Source organism: Dermochelys coriacea, chromosome 14 (assembly GCF_009764565.3).
Source record: "Dermochelys coriacea isolate rDerCor1 chromosome 14, rDerCor1.pri.v4, whole genome shotgun sequence".
Taxonomy (NCBI): Eukaryota; Metazoa; Chordata; order Testudines; family Dermochelyidae; genus Dermochelys; species Dermochelys coriacea.
Window position 1 is genome coordinate 31,828,599 of NC_050081.1, and position 21,570 is coordinate 31,850,168.

At 46.5% G+C, this 21,570-nt stretch overlaps 1 protein-coding gene across 1 annotated transcript; it reads left to right on the forward strand.

Moving 5' to 3' along the window:
* The first annotated feature begins 13,916 nt into the window (after positions 1–13,916).
* On the forward strand, positions 13,917–16,241 carry LOC119843049 (olfactory receptor 2B2-like). Its single transcript, XM_038371949.2, is given in 3 exon segments — positions 13,917–13,923; positions 15,463–15,588; positions 15,591–16,241. Coding segments are annotated over 3 exon segments (675 nt in total). The 3' UTR covers positions 16,133–16,241.
* Positions 16,242–21,570: the final 5,329 nt, after the last annotated feature.

Sequence of the window (21,570 nt, forward strand, 5' to 3'; positions counted from 1 at the left end):
GCCATAAATATGAAGGGAAGGGTAATCACCTTTCTGTATACAGTGCTATAAAATCCCTCCTGGCCAGAGGCAAAACCCTTTCACCTGTAAAGGGTTAAGAAGCTAAGATAACCTTGTTGGCACCTGACCCAAAATGACCAATGAGGGGACAAGATACTTTTGAATCTGGAGGGGGGGACGGACAAAGAGTTTGTCTGTCTGGGTGATGCTTTTGCTGGGGAACAGATCAGGAATGCAGCCTTACAACTCCTGTTAAGTTAGTAAGTAATCTAGCTAGAAATGCGTTAGATTTCCTTTTGTTTAATGGCTGGTAAAATAAGCTGTGCTGGATGGAATGTATATTCCTGTTTTTGTATCTTTTTGTAACTTAAGGTTTTGCCTGGAAGGATTCTCTATGTTTTTAATCTGATTACCCTGTAAGGTATTTACCATCATGATTTTACAGAGGTGATTCTTTTTACCTTTTCTTTAATTAAAATTCTTCTTTTAAGAACCTGATTGATTTTTCATTATTCTTAAGATCCAAGGGTTTGGGTCTGTGTTCACCTGTAGAAATTGGTGAGGATTTTTATCAAGCCTTCCCCAGGAGAGGGGGTGAAGGGCTTGGGGGGATATTTTGGGGGAAGACATCTCCAAATGGGCTCTTTTCCTGTTCTTTGTTTAACATGCTTGATGGTGGCAGCATACGGTTCAAGGACAAGGCAAAGTTTGTACTTTGGGGAAGTTTTTAACCTAAGCTGGTAAGAATAAGCTTAGGGGGTCATTCATGCAGGTCCCCACATCTGTACCCCAGAGTTCAGAGTTGGGGAAGGAGCCTTGACAATGCCATACACCCCTGCCTCATATCACTGGCCAGTTACTCCAGTGCCCACACAACTCTGCCCCAGATCACTGGTCAATTACTCCAATGCCCACACATTTCTGCCTCAGACAACAGGCCAGTTACTCCAGTACCCCACAAACCTCTGCCCCAGATTATTGTCCAGTTACTATGGTACCCCATACTCCCCTGCCCCAGATCACTGGTCAGCTAGTCCAGTACCCCATACACCGCTGCCTCTGATCATCCTCCAGTACTCCAGTACCCCATACACCCCGTCCCAGATCACTGGCAGCTAGTTCATTACCCCATACACCTCTGCCCCAGATCACTTGACTGTTACTCCTGAACCCCACACTCCTCTGCCTCAGATCATTGGCCAGTCCCCCATGCACCCCATGCCCAAGTCACTTGACCAGATAAAAACAACAAGGAGTCTGGTGGCACCTTAAAGACTAACAGATTTATCTGAGTATAAGCTTTGTGGGTAAAAAACCCACTTCCTCAGATGCATGGAGTGAAAATTACAGATACTGGCATAAATATATATTTGCACATGAAGAGAAGGGAGTTATGTTACAAGTGGAGAACCAATGTTGAAGGCCAATGCAGTCAGGGTGGATGTGGTCCACTCCCAATAATTGATGAGGAGGTGTTAATACCAAGGGTATGTCTGCACTATGAAATTAGGTCAAATTTATAGAAGTCGGTTTTGTAGAAAGCATTTTTATACAGTCGAGTGTGTGTATCTCCACACAAATGCTCTAAGTGCATGTAGTTGGCGGACTTTGTCCACAGTACCGAGGCAACAGTCGACTTCCGGAGCTTTGCACTGTGGGTAGCTATCCCACAGTTCCCGCAGTCTCCACTGCTCATTTGAATTCTGGGTAGAAATCCCAGTGCCTGATGGGGCTAAAACATTGTCGCGGGTGGTTCTGGGTACATATTGTCAGGCCGCTGTTCCCTCCCTCCCTCCATAAAAGCAAGGTCAGACAATCGTTTGGCGCCTTTTTTCTTGAGTTACCTGTGCAGACGCCATACCACGGCAAGCATGGAGCCCGCTCAGCTAACCATCACCGTATGTCTCCTGGGTGCTGGCGGACGTGGTACTGCATTACTACATAGCAGCAGTTTATTGCCTTTTAGCAGCAGACAGTGCAGTATGACTGGTAGCCGTCGTCAACGTAATCCTGGGTACTCTTTTAACCGGGCGCCTGGGCAAACATGGGAGTGACTCAGCCAGGTCATTTCCCTTGTTTCGTCTCATGGTGATTGAGTCCTACCGGCAGTGCACTGTCTTTTAATCTGCAGCTAGCAGAAGATGATGGCCAGTAGTCATACTGCACCATCTTCTGCCGAGCACCCAGGAGGTGACGATGGCTAGCGGTCGTACTGCACAGTCTGCTGCCAGCATGATATATAAAGATAGAGGAAGTGGCTCAAAACAAGAAATAGACGAGATTTGTTTTGTATTCATTTTCTCCTCCCTCCCTCCCTCTGTGAAATCAATGGCCTGCTAAACCCAGTTTTGAGTTCTATCCTTGAGGCGGCCATTCAGTTTCTTGCAAAGCCACCCCCTTTGTTGGTTTTAATTCCCTGTAAGCCAACCCTGTAAGCCATGTCGTCAGTCGCCCCTCCCTCCATCAGGGCAACAGCAGACAATCGTTCCGTGCCTTTTTTCTGTGCAGACGCCATACCATGGCAAGCATGGAGCCCACTCAGATCACTTTGGCAATTAGGAGCACATTAAACACCACACGTATTATCCAGCAGTATATGCAGCACCAGAACCTGGCAAAGGGAAACTGGGCAAGTAGGCGACGTCAGCGCGGTGACGAGAGTGATGAGGACATGGACACAGACTTCTCTCAAATCATGGGCCCTGCCAATGTGGGCATCATAGTGCTAATGGGGCAGGTTCATGTGGTGGAACGCCGATTCTGGGCTCGGGAAACAAGCACAGACTGGTGGGACCGCATAGTGTTGCAGGTCTGGGATGATTCCCAGTGGCTGCGAAACTTTCACATGCATAAGGGCACTTTCATGGAACTTTGTGACTTGCTTTCCCCTGCCCTGAGGTGCAAGAATACCAAGATGAGAGCAGCCCTCACAGTTGAGAAACAAGTAGCAATAGTCCTGTGGAAGCTTACAATGCCAGACAGCTACCGGTCAGTCGGGAATCAATTTGGAGTGGACAAATCTACTGTGGGGACTGCTGTGATGCAAGTAGCCCACACAATCAAAGATCTGCTGGTAACTAGGGTAATGATCCTGGGAAATGTGCAGGTCATAGTGGATGGCTTTGCTGCAATGGGATTCCCTAACTGTGGTGGGGCCATAGCCGGAACCCATATCCCTATCTTGGCACCGGAGCACCAAGCCAACGAGTACATAACCGCAAGGGGTACTTTTCAATAGTGCTGTAAGCACTGGTGGATCACAAGGGACGTTTCACCAACATCAACGTGGGATGGCTGGGAAAGGTACATGACACTCGCATCTTCAGGAATTCTGGTCTGTTTCAAAAGCTGCAGGAAGGGACTTTCTTCCCAGAGCAGAAAATAACCATTGGGGATGTTGAAATGCCTATAGTTATCCTTGGGGACCCAGCCTACCCCTTAATGCTATGGCTCATGAAGCCATACATAGGCAGCCTGGTCAGTAGTCAGGAGCTGTTCAACTACAGGCTGAGCAAGTGCAGAATGGTGGTAGAATGTGCATTTGGACGTTTAAAAGCACGCTGGCGCAGTTTACTGACTCGGTTAGACCTCAGCAAAACCAATATTCCCACTGTTATTACTGCTTGCTGTGTGCTCCACAATATCTGTGAGAGTAAGGGGGAGATGTTTATGGCAGGGTGGGAGGTTGAGGCAAATCGTCTGGCTGCTGGTTACGCACAGCCAGACACCAGAGCGGTTAGAAGAGCATAGGAGGGTGCGGTGCGCATCAGAGAAGCTTTGAAAACCAGTTTCATGACTGGCCAGGCTACGGTGTGAAAGTTCTATTTGTTTCTCCTTGATGAAATCCCCCGCCCATTGGTTCACTCTACTTCCCTGTATGCTAACCACCCTCCCCACCTCCCTTGGATCACCGCTTGCAGAGGCAATAAAGTCATTGTTGCTTCACATTCATGCATTCTTTATTAATTCATCACACAAATAGGGAGATAATTACCAAGGTAGCCCAGGAGGGAGGTGGAGGAGGGAAGGACAAGGCCACACAGCACTTTAAAAGTTTAAAACTTATTGAATGCCAGCCTTCTGTTACTTGGGCAATCCCCTGGGGTGGAGTGGCTGGGTGGCCGGAGGCCCCGCACCGCGTTCTTGGGCATCTGGGTGAGGAGGATATGGAACTTGGGGAGGAGGGCGGTGGTTACACAGGGGCTGTAGCGGTGGTCTGTGCTCCTGCTGCCTTTCCTGCAGCTCAACCATACGCTGGGCCATATTAGTTTGATCCTCCAGCAGCCTCAGCATTTGAATCCTGCCTCCTCTCATCATGCTGCTGCCACCTTTCAGCTTCAGCCCTCTCTTCAGCCCGCCACTTACTCTTTTTAGCCCACCACCTCTCCTCCCGGTCATTTTGTGCTTTCCTGCACTCTGACATTGTCTGCCTCCATGCATTCGTCTGTGCTCTGTCGGTGTGGGAGGACAGCATGAGCTCAGAGAACATTTCATTACGAGTGCGTTTTTTTCGCCTTCTAATCTTCGCTAGCCTCTGGGAAGGAGAAGATCCTGTGATCCTTGAAACACATGCTGCTGATGGAGAAAAAAACGGGACAGTGCTATTTGAAAAGACACATTTTATAGAACAATGGGTACACTCTTTCACAGTAAATCTTGCTATTAACATTACATACATAGCACATGTGCTTTCGTTACAAGGTCGCATTTTGCCTCCCCGCACCGCATGGCTAACAGAGGGGAACATTTCTGCTCAGACATAGGCAAACAGCCCAGCAGGAACGGACACCTCTGAATGTCCCCTTAAGAAAAGCACCCTATTTCAACCAGGTGACTATGAATGATATCACTTTCCTGAGGATAATACAGAGAGATAAAGAACGGATGTTGTTTGAACGCCAGCAAACATACATTGCAATGCTTTGTTCTACAATGATTCCTGAGTACGTGCTACTGGTCTGGAGTGGTAAAGTGTCCTACCATGGTGGATGGAATAAGGCTGTCCTCCACAGAAACCTTTTGCAAAGGCTTTGGGAGTATATACAGGAGAGCCACAAATGCCAGGGCCAATTAATCATTAAACATGCTGGCTTTTAAACCTTGTATAGTATTTTAAAAGGTACACTCACCAGAGGTCCCTTTTCTGCCTGGTGGGTCTGGGAGGCAGCCTTGGATGGGTTCAGGGGGTACTGGCTGCAGGTCCAGGGTGAAAAACAGTTCCTGGCTGTCGGGAAAACCGGTTTCTCCGCTTGTTTGCTGTGAGCTATGTACAACCTCCTCATCATTGTCTTTCTCGTCCCCAAAACCTGCTTCCGTGTTGCCTCCATGTCCATTGAAGGAGTCAAACAACACGGCTGGGGTAGTGGTGGCTGAACCCCCTAAAATGGCATGCAGCTCATCATAGAAGCGGCATGTTTGGGGCTCTGACCCGGAGTGGCCGTTCGCCTCTCTGGTTTTCTGGTAGGCTTGCTCAGCTCCTTAAGTTTCACGTGGCACTGCTTCGGGTCCCTGTTATGGCCTCTGTCCTTCATGCCCTGGGAGATTTTTACAAATGTTTTGGCATTTCGAAAACTGGAACATAATTCTGATAGCACGGATTCCTCTCCCCATACAGCGATCAGATCCTGTACCTCCCGTTCGGTCCATGCTGGAGCTCTTTTGCGATTCTGGGATTCCATCATGGTCACCTCTGCTGATGAGCTCTGCATGGTCACCTGCAACTTGTCACGCTGGGCAAACAGGAAATTGAAATTCAAAAGTTCGCAGGCCTTTTCCTGTCTAGCTGGTCAGTGCATCTGAGTTGAGAGTGCTGTCCAGAGCGGTCACAATGGAACACTCTGGGATAGCTCCTGGAGGCCAATACCATCTAATTGCGTCCACAGTACCCCAAATTTGATCTAGCAAAACCAATTTCAGCATTAATCTCCTTGTCGGGGGTGGAGTAAGGAAATCAATTTTAAGAGCCCTTTAAGTTGAAAAAAAGGGCTTCATCATGTGGAAGGGTGCAGGGTTACATTGATTTAACGCTGCTAAATTCGACCTCAACGCCTAGTGTAGACCAGGGCCAAGAGAGGGAAAATTGCTTCTGTAGTGAGGCAGCCACTCCCAGTCCTTGTTCAAGCCCAAACTGATGGTGTTAAGTTGGCAAATGAATTGTAGATTTGCAGTTTCTCTTTGAAGTCTGTTTTTGAAGTTTTTTTTATTAAAGAATGGCTACTTTTAAATCTGTTATTGAATGCCCAGGGAGATTGAAGTGTTTTCCTACTGGCTTTTGTATGTTACCATTCCTGATGTCTGACTTGTGTCCATTTATCCTTTTACGTAGAGACTGTCTGGTTTGGCCAATGTACATGGCAGAGGGGCATTGCTGGCACATGATGGCATCTATCATATTAGTAGATGTGCAGGTGAATGAGCCCCTGATGGTGTGGCTGGGTCCTATGATAGCGTCTTTAGAGTAGATATGGGGGACAGAGAAGGCAACAGAATTTGTTACAGGGATTGGTCCTTGGGTTAGTGTTTCTGTGGTGTGGTGTGTAGTTGCTGGTGAGTATTTGCTTCAGGTTGGGGGCCTGTCTTTAAGCAAGGACTGGCCTGCTTCCCAAGGCCTGTGAGAATGAGGGATCATTTTCCAGGATAGGTTGTAGATTGTTGATGATGCGCAGGAGAGGTTTTAGCTGGGGGCTGTACGTGATGGCCAGTGGTGATCTGTTATTTTCCTTGATGGGCCTGTCCTGTAGTAGCTGCAGGAGTCTCATGTCCAGTTTGGTGTGTGTGCGACCCTGAGGCCCCACAAACCTCTCCAGCCAAGTCCCAGCTCCTTGGGGAGGCTTAAGGGAGGCACAGCCCCTCCTCCCTGCCCCGCTTTGACATTCATAAGGGTGCTGTCTGCTCCCTCCCCCACACCCATGGCCCTATGCAGTCAGGGACAACTATCATGACCTACGCAAGGAGCAGCCTCCTACTTTCACAGAGACACAGGGCCCTTCTCAGCTGTTCTTCAGAGCTGGGGAAGCCCACATATAGTGTGATACTGTTCTCAGGAGGTCAGAGACCCCAGGGCTGGAGTAGGATGGGGATCAGGCTGGGGATCCTACCTCCTTCCATCAATTCTTCCAGCCATCCACTGTATTTCTATCCATCTCTCTGCATCTCTTACCCACTCGCTATTCATCTGCTCATCCATCTCTCTTTCTCTCCCTCTGTATCCTTCTATCCATCTACCTCTCCCCCTTCCATCCTGCTACCCATCCATCTCTCTGATCTATCCTCTCTTTATTGCTGTTTTTATCCATCCTTCTCTCTGCCTTTCTTTCTGTCCTAACAATTCACCTCTCTCTTTCTCTCTTTCTCATCCATCAACTCTCTCTCCATCCCTCTCACTATAACCATCTCTCTCTGTCTCCTCCCCATCTCTGGGATTTTATTTATTCCATTACTGTGGACTCTGGGCTTCTAGGAGATCCTGCCAGTTGAGAAGCACAGGGTATCCCTCCCAACCTGGGGCAACCTGTGCCCAGGTACTTCACACATACACCGAGTGGGCTAGGTCCCTGGGATGAGGGGTATTCTGTGACCATGTGACACTGGCTCTGAACATCCAGTTTGCTCCATTCCCCTTCTTTTGAGACCCATTCCAGGGCCCGAGAAGAGGGTGGGGCAACACCTACAGCCTCAGGGCTTCCAGAGCCAGATACAGATAGTGCTGCCCCACAACAGGGGGCAAAGTTAGCTGGTCTCCCTGACCCAAGAGACCCCTGACCCCAGAGGCTCTTAGTATAGACCCAGAGACCCTGGTCTACACTAGGGGGGTGGGGATCAATCTAAGTTACACAACTTCAGCTACGTGAATAACCGCAGTGAGTCAACTGCTGCCGCTCCCCCGTCAACTCCGCCTGTGCTTTTCACAGCGGTGGAGTACAGGAGTCGATGGGAGAGCGCTCGGGGGTCGATATATCATGTCTAGACTACATGCGATAAATCGATCCCTGCTGGATCGATCGCTGCCCACTGATCCGGCTGGTACTGTAGATACTTAGACATTCAGATCCACAGCTCAGGGCTGCTTCATCCCAGGCGCTGGGGGGCTCAGGAGAGCAGGGACTCCAGACTCTGCCCTGTATTGGAACATCTGAATGGCCTGGAGCTATTCAGGTGTTATACCAATAAAATAAAAGCCAGCAGGATCTTATTAAAGGGAATAAGGCAAAATGCCACATTTACTGTGAATACAGAAAGAATCATAGTAAGCAGTTAGTTATAGCTATAACATTCCATTCAATTTCATATTTATTCACACATTCATTCATACACATACACACAGGTTCTGCAAGGTTGTTATCATAGTTACCAGCCTTAGAGCTGTTCGTGCCAAGCCACTGGCCAGGTGGCCTGGAGACGAGGAGGGAGCAGGGCCTTGTCAGATGCTCATCTGATGTTCCTGGAAGTTGGTCTGCAGAATCAGACCCCAAAGTTCTCAGTTTCTAGAATCCATTTTTACAGGAATTTATTCCTATGTCAGTCTACGGGAATTACTTCATCATGCTGTAGCTGAATCAATCAGCAGATGGCACATTCCTGATGCCTCTGTGATGCCAGATGTTATCTTGTTCTTTGGTTCTCCCATCCTTGAGTCTGTTGGGTGGATTCCAGTCTGCCTTCCGGGGGGTCCTCTGGTTGTCTCCACTCTGCGCATTCTTCGGCCGATCGACACTGAACTCCTAGACTGGCACTTCCCTGATCATTCATTTATTATTCACACCAAGCATCCATCCACATACATCCTCTATCTCTATTTTAATCACAATTGTTAAACAAAGTGAGATAAATACAACAAAAGGGCGGGGAGTCTCTGTGTGTTGTTTCTGTTGTTACAAAGTATTGCTTTGAGTCTCTCTTTGTGCAAATAGTTGTTGCAAAGTATTGCTCTGAGAACAGACTCTGTCTTAGGATGTACTAATACAATTAGCAGCTTGCAAGTTTCACCCAGAGATGGAGAGAAACAGTAAAAACAAGAGACCAAAAACCAAGAGACCTCTTAATTCATAATACCCTGGAATTTAAACTGTGGGGAGTCAAACTCATTTGTGATTTTAATACAGAACTTCTTTAATATGATCCAACACAGGCAGGAGGGATCTGAAGAGAGCAGAGCCGGAGATGAATGGATGTGAGTCCGGGTTTTTTTCCACCACTTATTCATGATCACTGTGTTTATTACTGGGGAGGGTTCAAGAGCTGGGGAGCAGGCCATTAGAGATTGTTAGGTGCTCAGATACTGTGGTGCTGGGGACCAGACAACTATCATAGATTGGTAGATTAGGTTAGGGTTGGAATCTGTCTTATCCAGGGCCCCTAACCCACAAACTTATGCAGGGATAACTTTCCACAGGTGAGTAGTTAATCACCTGGATACGCGTCTTCAGGACTGGATCCTGTGTTCGTAAAGTGCTGTGTAAACCTTTTGTCCCTTGAGAGTCCCTGATCCTGCAAAGATTTATGCATGTGGTTAACTTAAGCCCACAGGCAGTCCCACTGACATCAATTGGATGGGTTTGGATAAAGGAGATTAAGGCATGTAGGCAGCATAGACCAAATTTATAAAGTGATTTAGGTGGCTACAGATGCACGTGCGTGCTAGGGGCCTAACTCCTATTGGAATCAATGGGAGTAAGAAAATCCTATTTGGTGCCTATCTGCATATTTAGCCCTATCTGAACCCATAATCCCCCTGAAAATCAGTGGATTTGGGTGCATCATTCCTTAAAGCTCCTTTGGAAACCTCAGCTCTAACTGCTGTTAGGATCAGGGTCTAAAATATTATTAGTGGTACAGGGATTATTTTATGCCCTTCCTGCGTGTTTAGACTGTGGTCCCTGTCAGTCGCACAGAGAAGTACATACAAATAATAGATTCATGTCAACAGTGGTAGTAGAATCATAGACATGTAGGACTAGAGGGTACCTCCAGAGGTCATATGGTCCATACCCCCATATTGAGACAGGAATAAGATTACCTAGACCATACCTGATCAGTATTTGTCCCACCTGTTCTTAAAAAACTCCCAGGATAGTATGGCACTCCGGGGTGCAATCCAGATTAGCGAGGGGTTGTGTCACCCCTGCATTGCAACCTTGCCTGCCTCCCAATGTTTTCCTGTTTGTAGAGTCCAACATGGGTCACTCACAAACAGCCTCCCAGCATGTGGGTCACACCCTGAGTGTCTGTGCGTAGCCAGAGCCTGGTCCAGGAACTCTTACCCCAGCAGCTTGTCCGCAAAAACCAGCCACATTCTGGCTTCTACCAGCCCTGGTTACTACTTGTGGGGTGACCCCAACACACTCCTAGTCCAGAATTCCCCCCCACCTCCAAGATGTGTGTTCTGCACTGCCCAGCCCTCTCCTGGACAGTTCAGATATTTTTGGTCTGTTGCTCCTGTGAGGGGATCAATATCCAACAGTTTGTGACTTTAAATGGAGTTACTCAGACAATTCAGTTTAAACACAGCAATGGATCAGTTTGGGAGCCGATCCTGGCCTGAGAATTGGCTCAGCAATGTTACTGGGAGCATGTGGTAAGGGATTTCACCTTGAGCCAAGTCTGCTTTGCTAAGGTTTAGTAACTAGGAAGTGATTTATCTTTATTTCTCTTGTAACCAATCTGACTTTAATACCTTATACTTGTACTCATTAAAATCTCTCTCTTTGTAGAGAAATAAAGGTGTTTTATTCTGTAATCCAAAATACAAAGTCTGTTTCTTTTGTCTTCTTAGGGGAAAGAGAGAGAGATGGATAGGGAGAGATACTTTGGGGTGTTTTTGCCCCTCACATTTATTATCCAGTCCCCCTTTGAAATGAATTTTATTGAGGGTTATGCCTAGATCAAGTACATTCCTGCTGCGAGGATGGAGACAAGGAGTCTCATGGTGAAAGATGTGCCAGGCTGTTGTTTGTTTAAATGCAGATCAGGTTGTTCCTGTGCTGCTTCCTGGCCTAAGACTGGCCACTTGAAAGGTGATTGCCCATCAACTTTGATGACACCTGGTTAGACTCCTTTGTGTTCAAGAAACTGCTTTACCCAGACTTATTTGGTAAATGCATTTCAGACCTAATTTCATCTTATGTTTATTACTTTAAGTACAATGTTGCTACACACATTTTGTCATGATAGTATTGACAAGTGAGTTATTGGTTTTCAAAGCTCTCTCCAATAGGCTTAGAGCAGCTGAGCCTATGCAGCGTTTTAAGTGTAGACTTGCCCTTAGAAAGTTTTCTTAATAGTTAACCTGAATCTCCGTTAGTACAGGTTAAGGCCATTACTTTTTGTCCCACCCTGGGTGGACATGGAGAACCATTGATCACCATCCTCTTTATAACAACTTTTCACATATTTGAACATTGTTTCCAGGTACCCCTTCAGCCTTTTGTCCTTTAGACTAAACATGCCCAGTTCTTTCAGCCTTTCCTCATAGGTCATGTTTTCTAACCCTTTGATAGTTTTTGTTGATGTCCTCTTGACTGTCTCCAATTTGTCCATATCTTTCTTAATGCATTTTATATTATATTATTAATTAATTATTAGTAATAATAATTAAGATAATCATTTAGACAACCTATACACATTAAATTATTTCATTCTCTCCATATAATTAACTCCTTTCAGCCATAGATTGTAGACAGATAGGTCGATAGATTTCTGTTTATCAGCCAGTTTTTCAAAGTGATCTAAAATGGAAACAAATAGGTAGATTACCCTGTAATTTGCCATGCCACATCAGGGACAGAGTGCAGTAAGAAGTTCAAATTTGGGGTTTGGTCATGGGGCTCCTGACATACATCCTCCTGCAAAAAATTACCAGTTAAGAATTGCCAGTGCTTATAACGTTTTACTGAGCAGACCTGGGGAACAAACCAGTTCCAAAAACCACATGAAATGGGCACCAGTGGACTTTCCTGGGCTCATCTGGTGTCTGGTACCAAGAACCAGATGCAAAATTGAATGATTACAAAGTTATTGGGGTTTGGATTCTGGGTCTATAGATTGGTAGGGATGGCTGATGAAATCTCTGAAATTCAAGAAACGCAGTGTTAAATGAATGCCTCTAGGTGTCACCATAGCAATCATTAATGGTTAGTTGATAATGTTTGATGATTAATTGACAACTCCAATAAACTGAAAGGCAACAAAGGTAACACAGGTAAATGGAAATACTTTTTAACATGACCCAAAATTAACCTGTGTTACTCATGCTTCATGACATTTCCCAGGGAAAGATTAGGCATTCATTCTAGATGTTGTTTCCTCACCAAGGTTGGTCGAGAGCTCCATGGTAAATTAGAAGTTAACTTAATGACATACAAAGTTTCTATGACTGCTACAAAAATTACTGATAAGATGCATGACAGTTAATAATAATGTTGGGGTAGGAATTTACATTTGTATTAAAGGTTATAATGTAATATGTATCAAATGTATTCATGTATGTTTTGAGTTTATCCTGCCAGCCACCCCTTTTTGAATAGCAGAAAGGAAGGACCCCCTGTGGCATTGGTAGAAATGCATCTGAGAGACTGCCAGTGTCTGTACTAATGTTAAGGCATGGACAGACCAGAACAGTCCTTATGACTGATTATGGTCACCCTTTGTTTTAGGATAAGTTGTATTATAAAAGATGGGGTCTTGTTTTCTATATGTATTACAAACTGTAATGCATATAGAATGCATTACAGTCATTTCTTTGTTTTAAGGTTTAGTGAGTAAAAGACAGGGTTTTGTATTGTGTCTGTTAAATAGATTAAAGGAACGTTAAAGGCCCGGGCCACAATGTAAACTGTTTTGACCACAAGATTTAGTAAGGTTTAATTTACAATGCCTTTCTTGCTCAACATAAAACACTGCTGTTTGTATACTTTTGAAGGTCTTTGTAAAATATTGTTTGTGTGAATGAGGAGTGTATGCATCAGGAAAAAATAAGGTGTGAAGGCTATTGTTGGAGCCAGATGGTCAAGGGACTTAATGAGACTTATCAACGCCAGAGAACCATCAACGCACATCCATGATTGAGGGAAGGCAAATTGACAACCCTGAGGTGGAGGCTGGCACCCCTAGAGATAAGACAATTGATTAAATCAAAACTAGAACAGGATGACCCTCTCGGAGGTGCTTTGGAATGTTAACATCAGAAAATAACACCAATTAAGAAGTAACCGGTCATAAACTGACACAGCAAAATCCATAGACTTCAATGGAGAAAAAAGAACTATAAGAACAGGATGCTTTGCCATGGGGCTTTGGGTTCATCTTGCCACAACTCCAGGAGCATCGGATTGTGACTGACAGAGCCCGGCTCCCCTCTGCGACCAATCTGGCTGGCCACTAGATTGATCCAGACTCTGGACTGGTAACTATAAACATCGACTGGCAGGACTGAGTGCATGGTATGTGTGTGTAACTGAAAAGCATATGCTAACTGCTTTATTCTCAATAAATGCAGCATGTTGCCTTCTCCCCTATAAAAAATCTCGTGTACTTTGTATAAGCATAACAATAAGAGTTATTCAAAAATTTTCTAACAGAAATTTATAAATTATTGTAAAGGTCAGAGTTAAGGTTACAATTTGAGTTAAAAGCATTTTTCTTTGAAGTTTCTGAGAAGGGCATTGCATGTTGAAATGACCTCATCATATATACTATCGAGGATTCAAATGTTTAAAGAATATATGTTCCCATGATTCAGGGTATAACTCAGCCTCTAATTGTCTGCACTGAGGAAGAAATTTCTGTTATGGGTAGATTGTCTCATTGCTTATTCTCTGACATACATATCCTAGAACTGCCACCAACTGCCACAGCTGCACTTTACCATGACAACTGGTTTGAAGTATTGTTGTAGTCAGGTTGGTCCCAGGATACGAGCAATGCAAAGTAGGTGAGGTAATCTCTTTTATTGGACCAACTTATGTTGGAGGCTTCAAAAGAAAGCTGCACAACACCTTCAAAAGATGAGCCTGAGCACTTAAATTCATAAGTCTTCTGGACACTGAAAACCCTGGACTTAACAGAGACTCTGGTTTTATGGCCCATTACAACAATTTGTAACCCTGCTGCTTACTAATCTTCCATTGTCTGACAACTGCAGAGGTGTTAATTTCCCACTTTGTGTTTATTGCCCACTTCATTTTAAGTGGTCTTCTGCAATGTGCTTAACCTTCTGTCCCGTCTTGTATTTAACTTGAATACTCTGGTTACCCTCTCCAGAGTTCTGTGAAGCTCGAAAGTTTGTCCCTTCCATCCACATAAGTTGGTCCAATAAACGATATTATCTCATTTACCTTGTCTCTCAACTCTGTTTCTTGGCATCCAGCTGTGTCACAGGGTGGACTGAGCCCTTTATGAGGGAACTACTCCCACTCACCTGTGGCTCATTAACAGCCTTGACGGGGCCTGACAGGGGACAAGAGTTCCCGATAAAGAGCCAGAGGGGAAGGGAACAGGAGGTGGAAGCTGTGGCAGATAAGAGCAGCATTGAGCAGGAGGCCCTTACAGGGGACCCTGACTGGGAGAAGGGATGGAACCTGGAAGCCAGAGCCAGAAGTTGAGCTCTAGCTCAGAAGGGCTAGGAGTGGTGGCTTTATGAAGTGTTTACCAGGATGGAAGAAGAGTCCAGGTGTGGTAGAAGACCCCAAAGCTGAATATGAACTTTTGAGTTGTTGTGATGAACTTTCTTTTGGGACTTGGAGGGTTCTTTTGAACTGTTTCTGTTATTAAATGAGCCCCAGGCAGGGCTGGTGTTAGCCATGAGAAAGAGTGTGTGGATTTCTTAAGGGCTCCTGAAGAGGAGAAAGAGAGGCAAAGCACCACAGAGCCAACCCTTGTCATGAGGGGGATTTGGGAGGTGGAGGGCCCTGTTACAGTATCCTATGACTGCCATCAATTGCCACAGCTCCATTATGATTTAATTTTGTGACATATTATTAAGGATAAGAATAAAACTGGAGTCATAGTTAGGAGCCCCAGTCACAACTAGGATCTATATAAATACAGAATAATAATAATAATAATTAATAATAAAACGCCTTATGTCCCAAAGACCTTACAATTTAAGCATCCATTTTCAATGACAAATCCATTTATTGGCACATGTATCCTATTGATCCCATGAACTGCCACAGAATCAGTTTTCTAGGACACTTTGATTCCTTGGCATATGGATCCTCCTTTGTCACTAAGTGCCACAGAACCACTTTTCTGCAATGAAGCCATTCCCTGGCAGAAGGATCTGACCTGCCACCCAACTGGCCCAGACTGACTATTACCAAGTCACAAGTTGGCATGGTTTATTCAGAGCAAATGGGGCTGCCCTTGAATGTGACCCTCCTGTGTATGGCTACTGGGGCTCCTTTCAGACTTATCTTTGTCCCTTCTCCCTGCAGGAGGAAAGAGGGAACGGAAGGTCCCAGTGAGAGTTTATCCTATTGGGGGTCTCTGACCAGCCATGCCTGAAGATGCTGCTTTTTGTGGTCTTCCTGGTCTTGTACATCCTGAACCTGGTGGGGAACCTGGCCATCATTGTTGTCTTGTGGCTGGAACCAGTCTCTACACCCCTATGTATTTCTTCCTTAGCAACCTCTCCTTCCTGGATCTTTGCTACACCACCAGCACCGTTCCTCAGACGCTGGTGAATTACAAGTTCATCACCTGGGCTGGCTATGTGGCCCAGCGCTACATCTTCCTCTCGCTGGCTGGCACCGAGTGTATCCTGTTGGCCGTCATGGCCTATGATTGTTACGTCGCCATCTGCCACCTGCTGTGCTACACTATCGTCATGAGCCGCTGCCTCTGCCTGCAGATGGCGGCCACCGTCTGGCTGAATAGCTTCGGCAACTCCATCCTTCAGACCAGCCTGACCGTGGGGCTGCCCCCGTGTGGACAGAACTGGGTCGACCACTTCGTCTGTGAGGTGCTGGCCCTGCTCAAGCTGGCCTGTGTCAACACCCCTGACAATGGGACCCAGGCATTTGCTGTCAGTGTGATCTTCCAGATGGCACCGCTGGGCCTTATCCTGGTCTCCTACAGCTACATAGGCACCATAAATAAATTACCTGGAAGGAAGAATTTAAACGGAATAGTGTAAATGATAATTGGGAACTGTTTAAGAACACTTTACTCGGTATCTGAAACTCCACAATCAATGAAAAAGGTCACATTGGTTTAAAAAACCAACAACAACATGGGCCATGACTCTGAGGGGAAATGAAGGCAGATATAAAAAGAAGAAAATAATATATAATTAATAGAAGAAATGGAAAGTTGATAGTAATGAACGTAAATTAAAAGTTAGAAACTGTAGAAAATTGATAAGGTAAACAGCAGAATTAAGAACAATAAGATGTTTTTAAGTATTAGAAACTAAAAGAATCCTAATAATGATATTAGCCCATTACTAGATGGAAATAGCAGAATTATCAATAATAATGCAGAAAAGGCAGACATTCAATAAATATTTCTGTTCTATATTAGGAAAAAAAAAACAGATACTGTCATCATATCATATGATGATGAAACTTTCCAATAGTATCTTGTGAAGATGTTAAAGAGCAGCTACTAAAGTTTGGTGGTTTTCAATCAACAGGTCTGGAAAACTTGCATCCAAGAGATTTAAAAGAGTTGGCTGAGGAGCTCATTAGACCATTAATGGTGATTTTCTATAACTCTTGAAACACTGGAAAAATTCCATAAGACTAAAAGGGTGCTTTAAAAAGAGTAAATGGGATCACTTGGGTATTTGTAGGCCTGTCAGCCTGACATTGATCTGGGAAATATTAATGGAGTGGCTGATATGGAACTCTATTAATAAAGAATTAAAGAAGGGTGTGAAGGAGCAGAGAGATTGCTGCTGGGTACAGCAGGGGTCAAAGAAAAACTGTGGGCTCATCTAGTCCCACTGCGTTATACCTGCAGCCAATGCCAGGCCTGGAGGGGGAGAAAAGAAGAGAGCCTGGCTCAGTCAGGGACTGACTGGTGAAGAGGCAGGAGCTCTCTGTATACCTTCTTAAAGGCACAGGCCGGCAACCAGCCTGCCAACACAGCTACTGGAGGCAAGTAAGTCTTCCCCTGCCAAGGGGAACCTGCAGATAAGCCCAAACTGCCTGAAAACTGGACTAGAGGGGCCACACCCCAAATTAAAAGGACTTGCATAGGGAGCAGCTCAGGAAAACATGGATGGGAGAAAGGTCCATCTCCCCTGTTTAGGGATTTGAGCGACACAGGACCCCGGGCCAGGACCTGAGGGAAAAAGAAAAGTCAGGTCCTCCTACAGCCCCCCAACCAACGATCTAGCCACTAGGCTGTCCAGCCACTGAAGGTCCTATCACAAATGATGGAGAATGCAGGCACTGATCTAGTCCCTGCTGAAGGGAATTTAAAAAAAAAAAAAAGTCCCAAGGACAAACCCTTGAATGGAGATGAAACAGCTGCTGAAATGGCTGGCCGAGCAAAACACCCACCATCAACAATAACACCAACAACTCCTGCAGCAGATGGCCATGCATCAGTAACAGTTAGTTCGCGAATTGGCAGCCCAAAAGCAGCAGCAGTAGCTGGTCCAACAGGTCACATCCATTTTGCGACCAGCTGCTCCAACCAAGCTGCCTAACCCCGCCCCTATCAGGCTTGCCAAAATGGGGCCCGATGATGATCCTGAGGCTTTCTTAGAGACTTTCAAGTTGGTGGCGGTAACCCAGTGGCCCCGAGACTAATGAATTGCAGTGCTGGCCCCGTATTTAACCAGGGTACTGCAGACCACATACCATGTGTAGACCCCACCGCCATTCAGGACTATGCCCAAGTTAAGGCAGCAATCCTCAACACCCTAGATATCTCAGAGGAAACATTCCAGCAATGCTTCCAGGGGGAGCGGTACCCACTGGGAGCCCGACCCTGCTTGTTGCCTGGAAGCTTCACAACTCATTCTGGAAATGGCTCAAACCAGAAGCAAAGACAGGGGCGCAGGTCACTGAACAGGTCCTGCTAGAGCAGTTTGTCCAGATCCTACCCCCTGGGGGAAGAGAGTGGATGTTATGGCATCACCCTGACACCATGACAGATGCCATCCAGCTCATGGAGAACTACCTAGCCAGCAAGTCCCCCATGATGACCCCCCCTTCAGGGTCAGCTGGAACCAAGAGCTCCATGCCCCTAAAGGATGGTACCACCCAACGGACACCAGGATTGTGAGGAATGTCGGCCTCCTCCCTATCAGAGCTCCGGAGGGCTCAAGGATCCAGGGGTGCCAGGGCTTCCCAACTCAGCGTGTGAGACCACAGGTCCACCAGAAGCCCAGCCAGGGTCCTTGCTTGGCCCAGAACTTGGGGAGACCCGTTGTGACCAGAGCAATCAGGTACCCAGGCAGGAAACCCCATGCACCACCCAAGATCAGGACTGATGTTTTACATGTGGGCCATTCTGGGCACTGGTCCAGAGACTGTCTATACATGGAATGTAGCTTTGGGAAGGTCTGGACTCTGCGAGCATGAGTACGCCCCAGGAAACCAGCAAAACAGACCATCCTGCTGCTGGTAAATGGGAGAGAAGTAATGGGACAGGTAGATTCAGGGTGTGCCCAGATCCTGGTACAAAGTACAGTGGTGCCTAATCCTGGCCCAACCCAGGGCACCATCATGTTAGAATGCATGCACGGGGACGTGAGGGCCTACCCCCACACAGAAGTGACTTTAATGCTGGGGAGACATGAAGAGCCCCGGATGGTTGGTCTGGCCCCGACTCTGGCCTAGTCAGTTATTTTAGGCAGGGAATGGAACTATTTTGGGGAATTGTTAGCCGAACTGAACAAGGGCCACTACCTCTGGCCACCGGCCGGCCTAAAGCTGCGACCCTTGCGGGGGGTGGGGGAGGTTCCTGACCCTGGTGAAGGGACTTCCCAGTCCTCAGAATCAACCCAGGCCAACCATGCCCCATCCCAGCCAGGAGGGGAGCTCCCCCCATTACCCGAATCTCTGACTTTGTGGAGGAGCAACAGAATGACAACACCCTGAGTCAGTCATACGACTAGGTGGCGGCGGTGAACGGGGAGACCGTTGAACCCCACCAAGCAGGCCGGTTCCCACGCTTTGAGATTCAAGGTGACCGTCTGTACTGCATAGAGAAAGACCAACCGATCAAAGAGGTTTGACATCAGCTCTTGGTGCCCCGACTGTACCAGAAGGGGGTTATGTGACTCTCCCATGCCATACCCATGGCTGGGCATCTTGGAAGGGAAAAGACGCTAGCCCAGATTTTAGCCCAGTTCTTTTGGCCAGGGTCTACCAAGACATGGCAGACTTCTGTGCCTCATGCCCAGAGTGCCAGCTCACCGCACCTCAGCCAGCTGAGAGAGCCCCATTGATCCCCCTCCTGCCTGTAAATGTACCCTTTGAGGATACGAGAAGAAACTAGAATGATACAAATCAAAACAGCACACATTAAATGGATTAAAAACTGGCTGACAGGTCTCAAAGGGTATATCTACACTGCAATAAAACACCCATGGCTGGCCCAGGTCAGCTGACTCAGATGTGCAGGGTTCGGGCTGCGGGGCTATAAAATTGTAGTGTCAATGTTGGGGCTAAGACTGGAGCAGAAATTATTCTCTCTGGGTCTAAGAGTGCATGGCCGTCCTTCCCTGTCAATCTCCGAGGGAGGCCACTCCTCCTCGCTACACTGGGACATTGCCTGCACACAGCCCTGGAGTGAACCCTGCTAGAATAGGGTTACCATATGTCCGATTTGCCCAGACATGTCTGGCTTTTTGGTTCTTAAATCGCCGTCCGGGAGCAATTTTTAAATATCTAAAAACATCTGGGATTTTGCCATTATTATTTTTCCCCAAAGAAGAGTTGATCATTCAAGAAAGAGAGTGAATGTTAATCATTCGAGAAAGAAAGTGAATGTTGATCACTCGAGAGAGTGTCCGCTCTTTCCCCCTTGCTCCCATCGCTTATGCCATGAAACAGCTGTTTCACGTGGCTGGGAGGGAGGAGGGAGGAAGGGGAACGAGGCGTGCTCAGGGGAGGAGGCAGGGCCGGGGCACGGATTTGGGGAAGGAGTCCAATGGGGCAGGGAGGGGGTGGAGTTGGGGCAGGGATTTTGGGGAAGGGGTTGGAATAGGGGTGGGGAAGGCGTGGAGTTGGGATGGAGGGGCGTGAGCAAATTCCCCACCACCCCCGTGGAGTGTCCTCTTTTTTGAATGTTCAGATATGGTAACCCTGTGCTAAAAATCCCCATGGCAAGAACACACCATTGCCACCCTTTACTGAGGCGATCTCTGAGTACCTTTCCCGGACCTGAAAAAGAGCTTTGGGTAAGCTTGGAAGCTTGTCTCTCTCACCAACAGAAGTCTGTCCAATGAAAGATATTACCTTACCCAGCTTGTCTCTCTATATAACTCAAACAGAAAGAAGGGATCCCTAATCCCTTTTGGTATATCTTGCTTCATATGGTAGTGTGAACTCTGGCCACCTGCTGCATCTAGTCCTTCTGCCATTCAATATAGCTACATATACCACAGTGAAGATTAGTTGTAATGAAGACACATTATATAGGAAATGCAAATCTTTGCGACACTATACTAAGATAGATAGATAGATCGATTGATCAGTGGTCCCCAAACTTTTCAGCAGGTTATCTTATGACACTACATATCATTATGAGTTCCCAGGGGAACTCTGGGATAGTTCAAGTCCCTGACAAGTTTACATCCAATTGCTAAGTTATGGATTCCCCACAGAGATCAATGATTGGTTTAGTTTTTTTTAACTTGCAATGATTAGATTAGCCAGTGATTTTTTTTTGTGGGTGGTGATTAACCCCTTAGCTACTGCCCCTTCTAACAAGGAGATGTTTCCTTCAATCTAAAATGTAAAGAAGTCAAAGTTCATAGAATCTAAGTGGGACTCAATCTTTGGGGCTCAGAATCCACTTGTAAACTTTGATGGCTTGTCGCAACACAATAAACAGCTTTAGTGCAAAAAACATTTGGCTTACTAAACATTTCTTCTCCATGGTATATATTAACTATATTAATGTAATAAGTACTAAATAAGTACACCATGAGTAAGGCTAAGACTTTTTCATGGATATTTTTAGTAAAAGTCACAAACAGGTCATGGACAATAAACAAAAATTCACGGAGCCTGTGACTTGTCCATTACTTTACTAAAAATAACTGGGGGCAGGGCTAGGTAGGGGGGAGGAATGGAGTCCTATGGGGGGGGGAAACGACTGACAGGCCGAGCCCCCCACCATGGTTGTGGGCACAGGCCTGACTCCAGTGGCCACAGTGGGGGTTGCAGTCATGGGGAACACACAGCCCTTGCCCCTGAGCTGGTCCAGCTGTGGGAAAAGGGGTGCACGTCTTGATTGCAGCCCCCACCAAGCCCAGATGCAGCATCGGGGGGACACACGGCCCTGGGAAGCCGCAAGGGGGATGTGCAACCCCCACTTGCAGACTCCAGTGAAAGCCGGAGCTGCTGCTGTGGGGTCAGTGCAGATTAGGCCCACCCTGCAGCTCCTCAT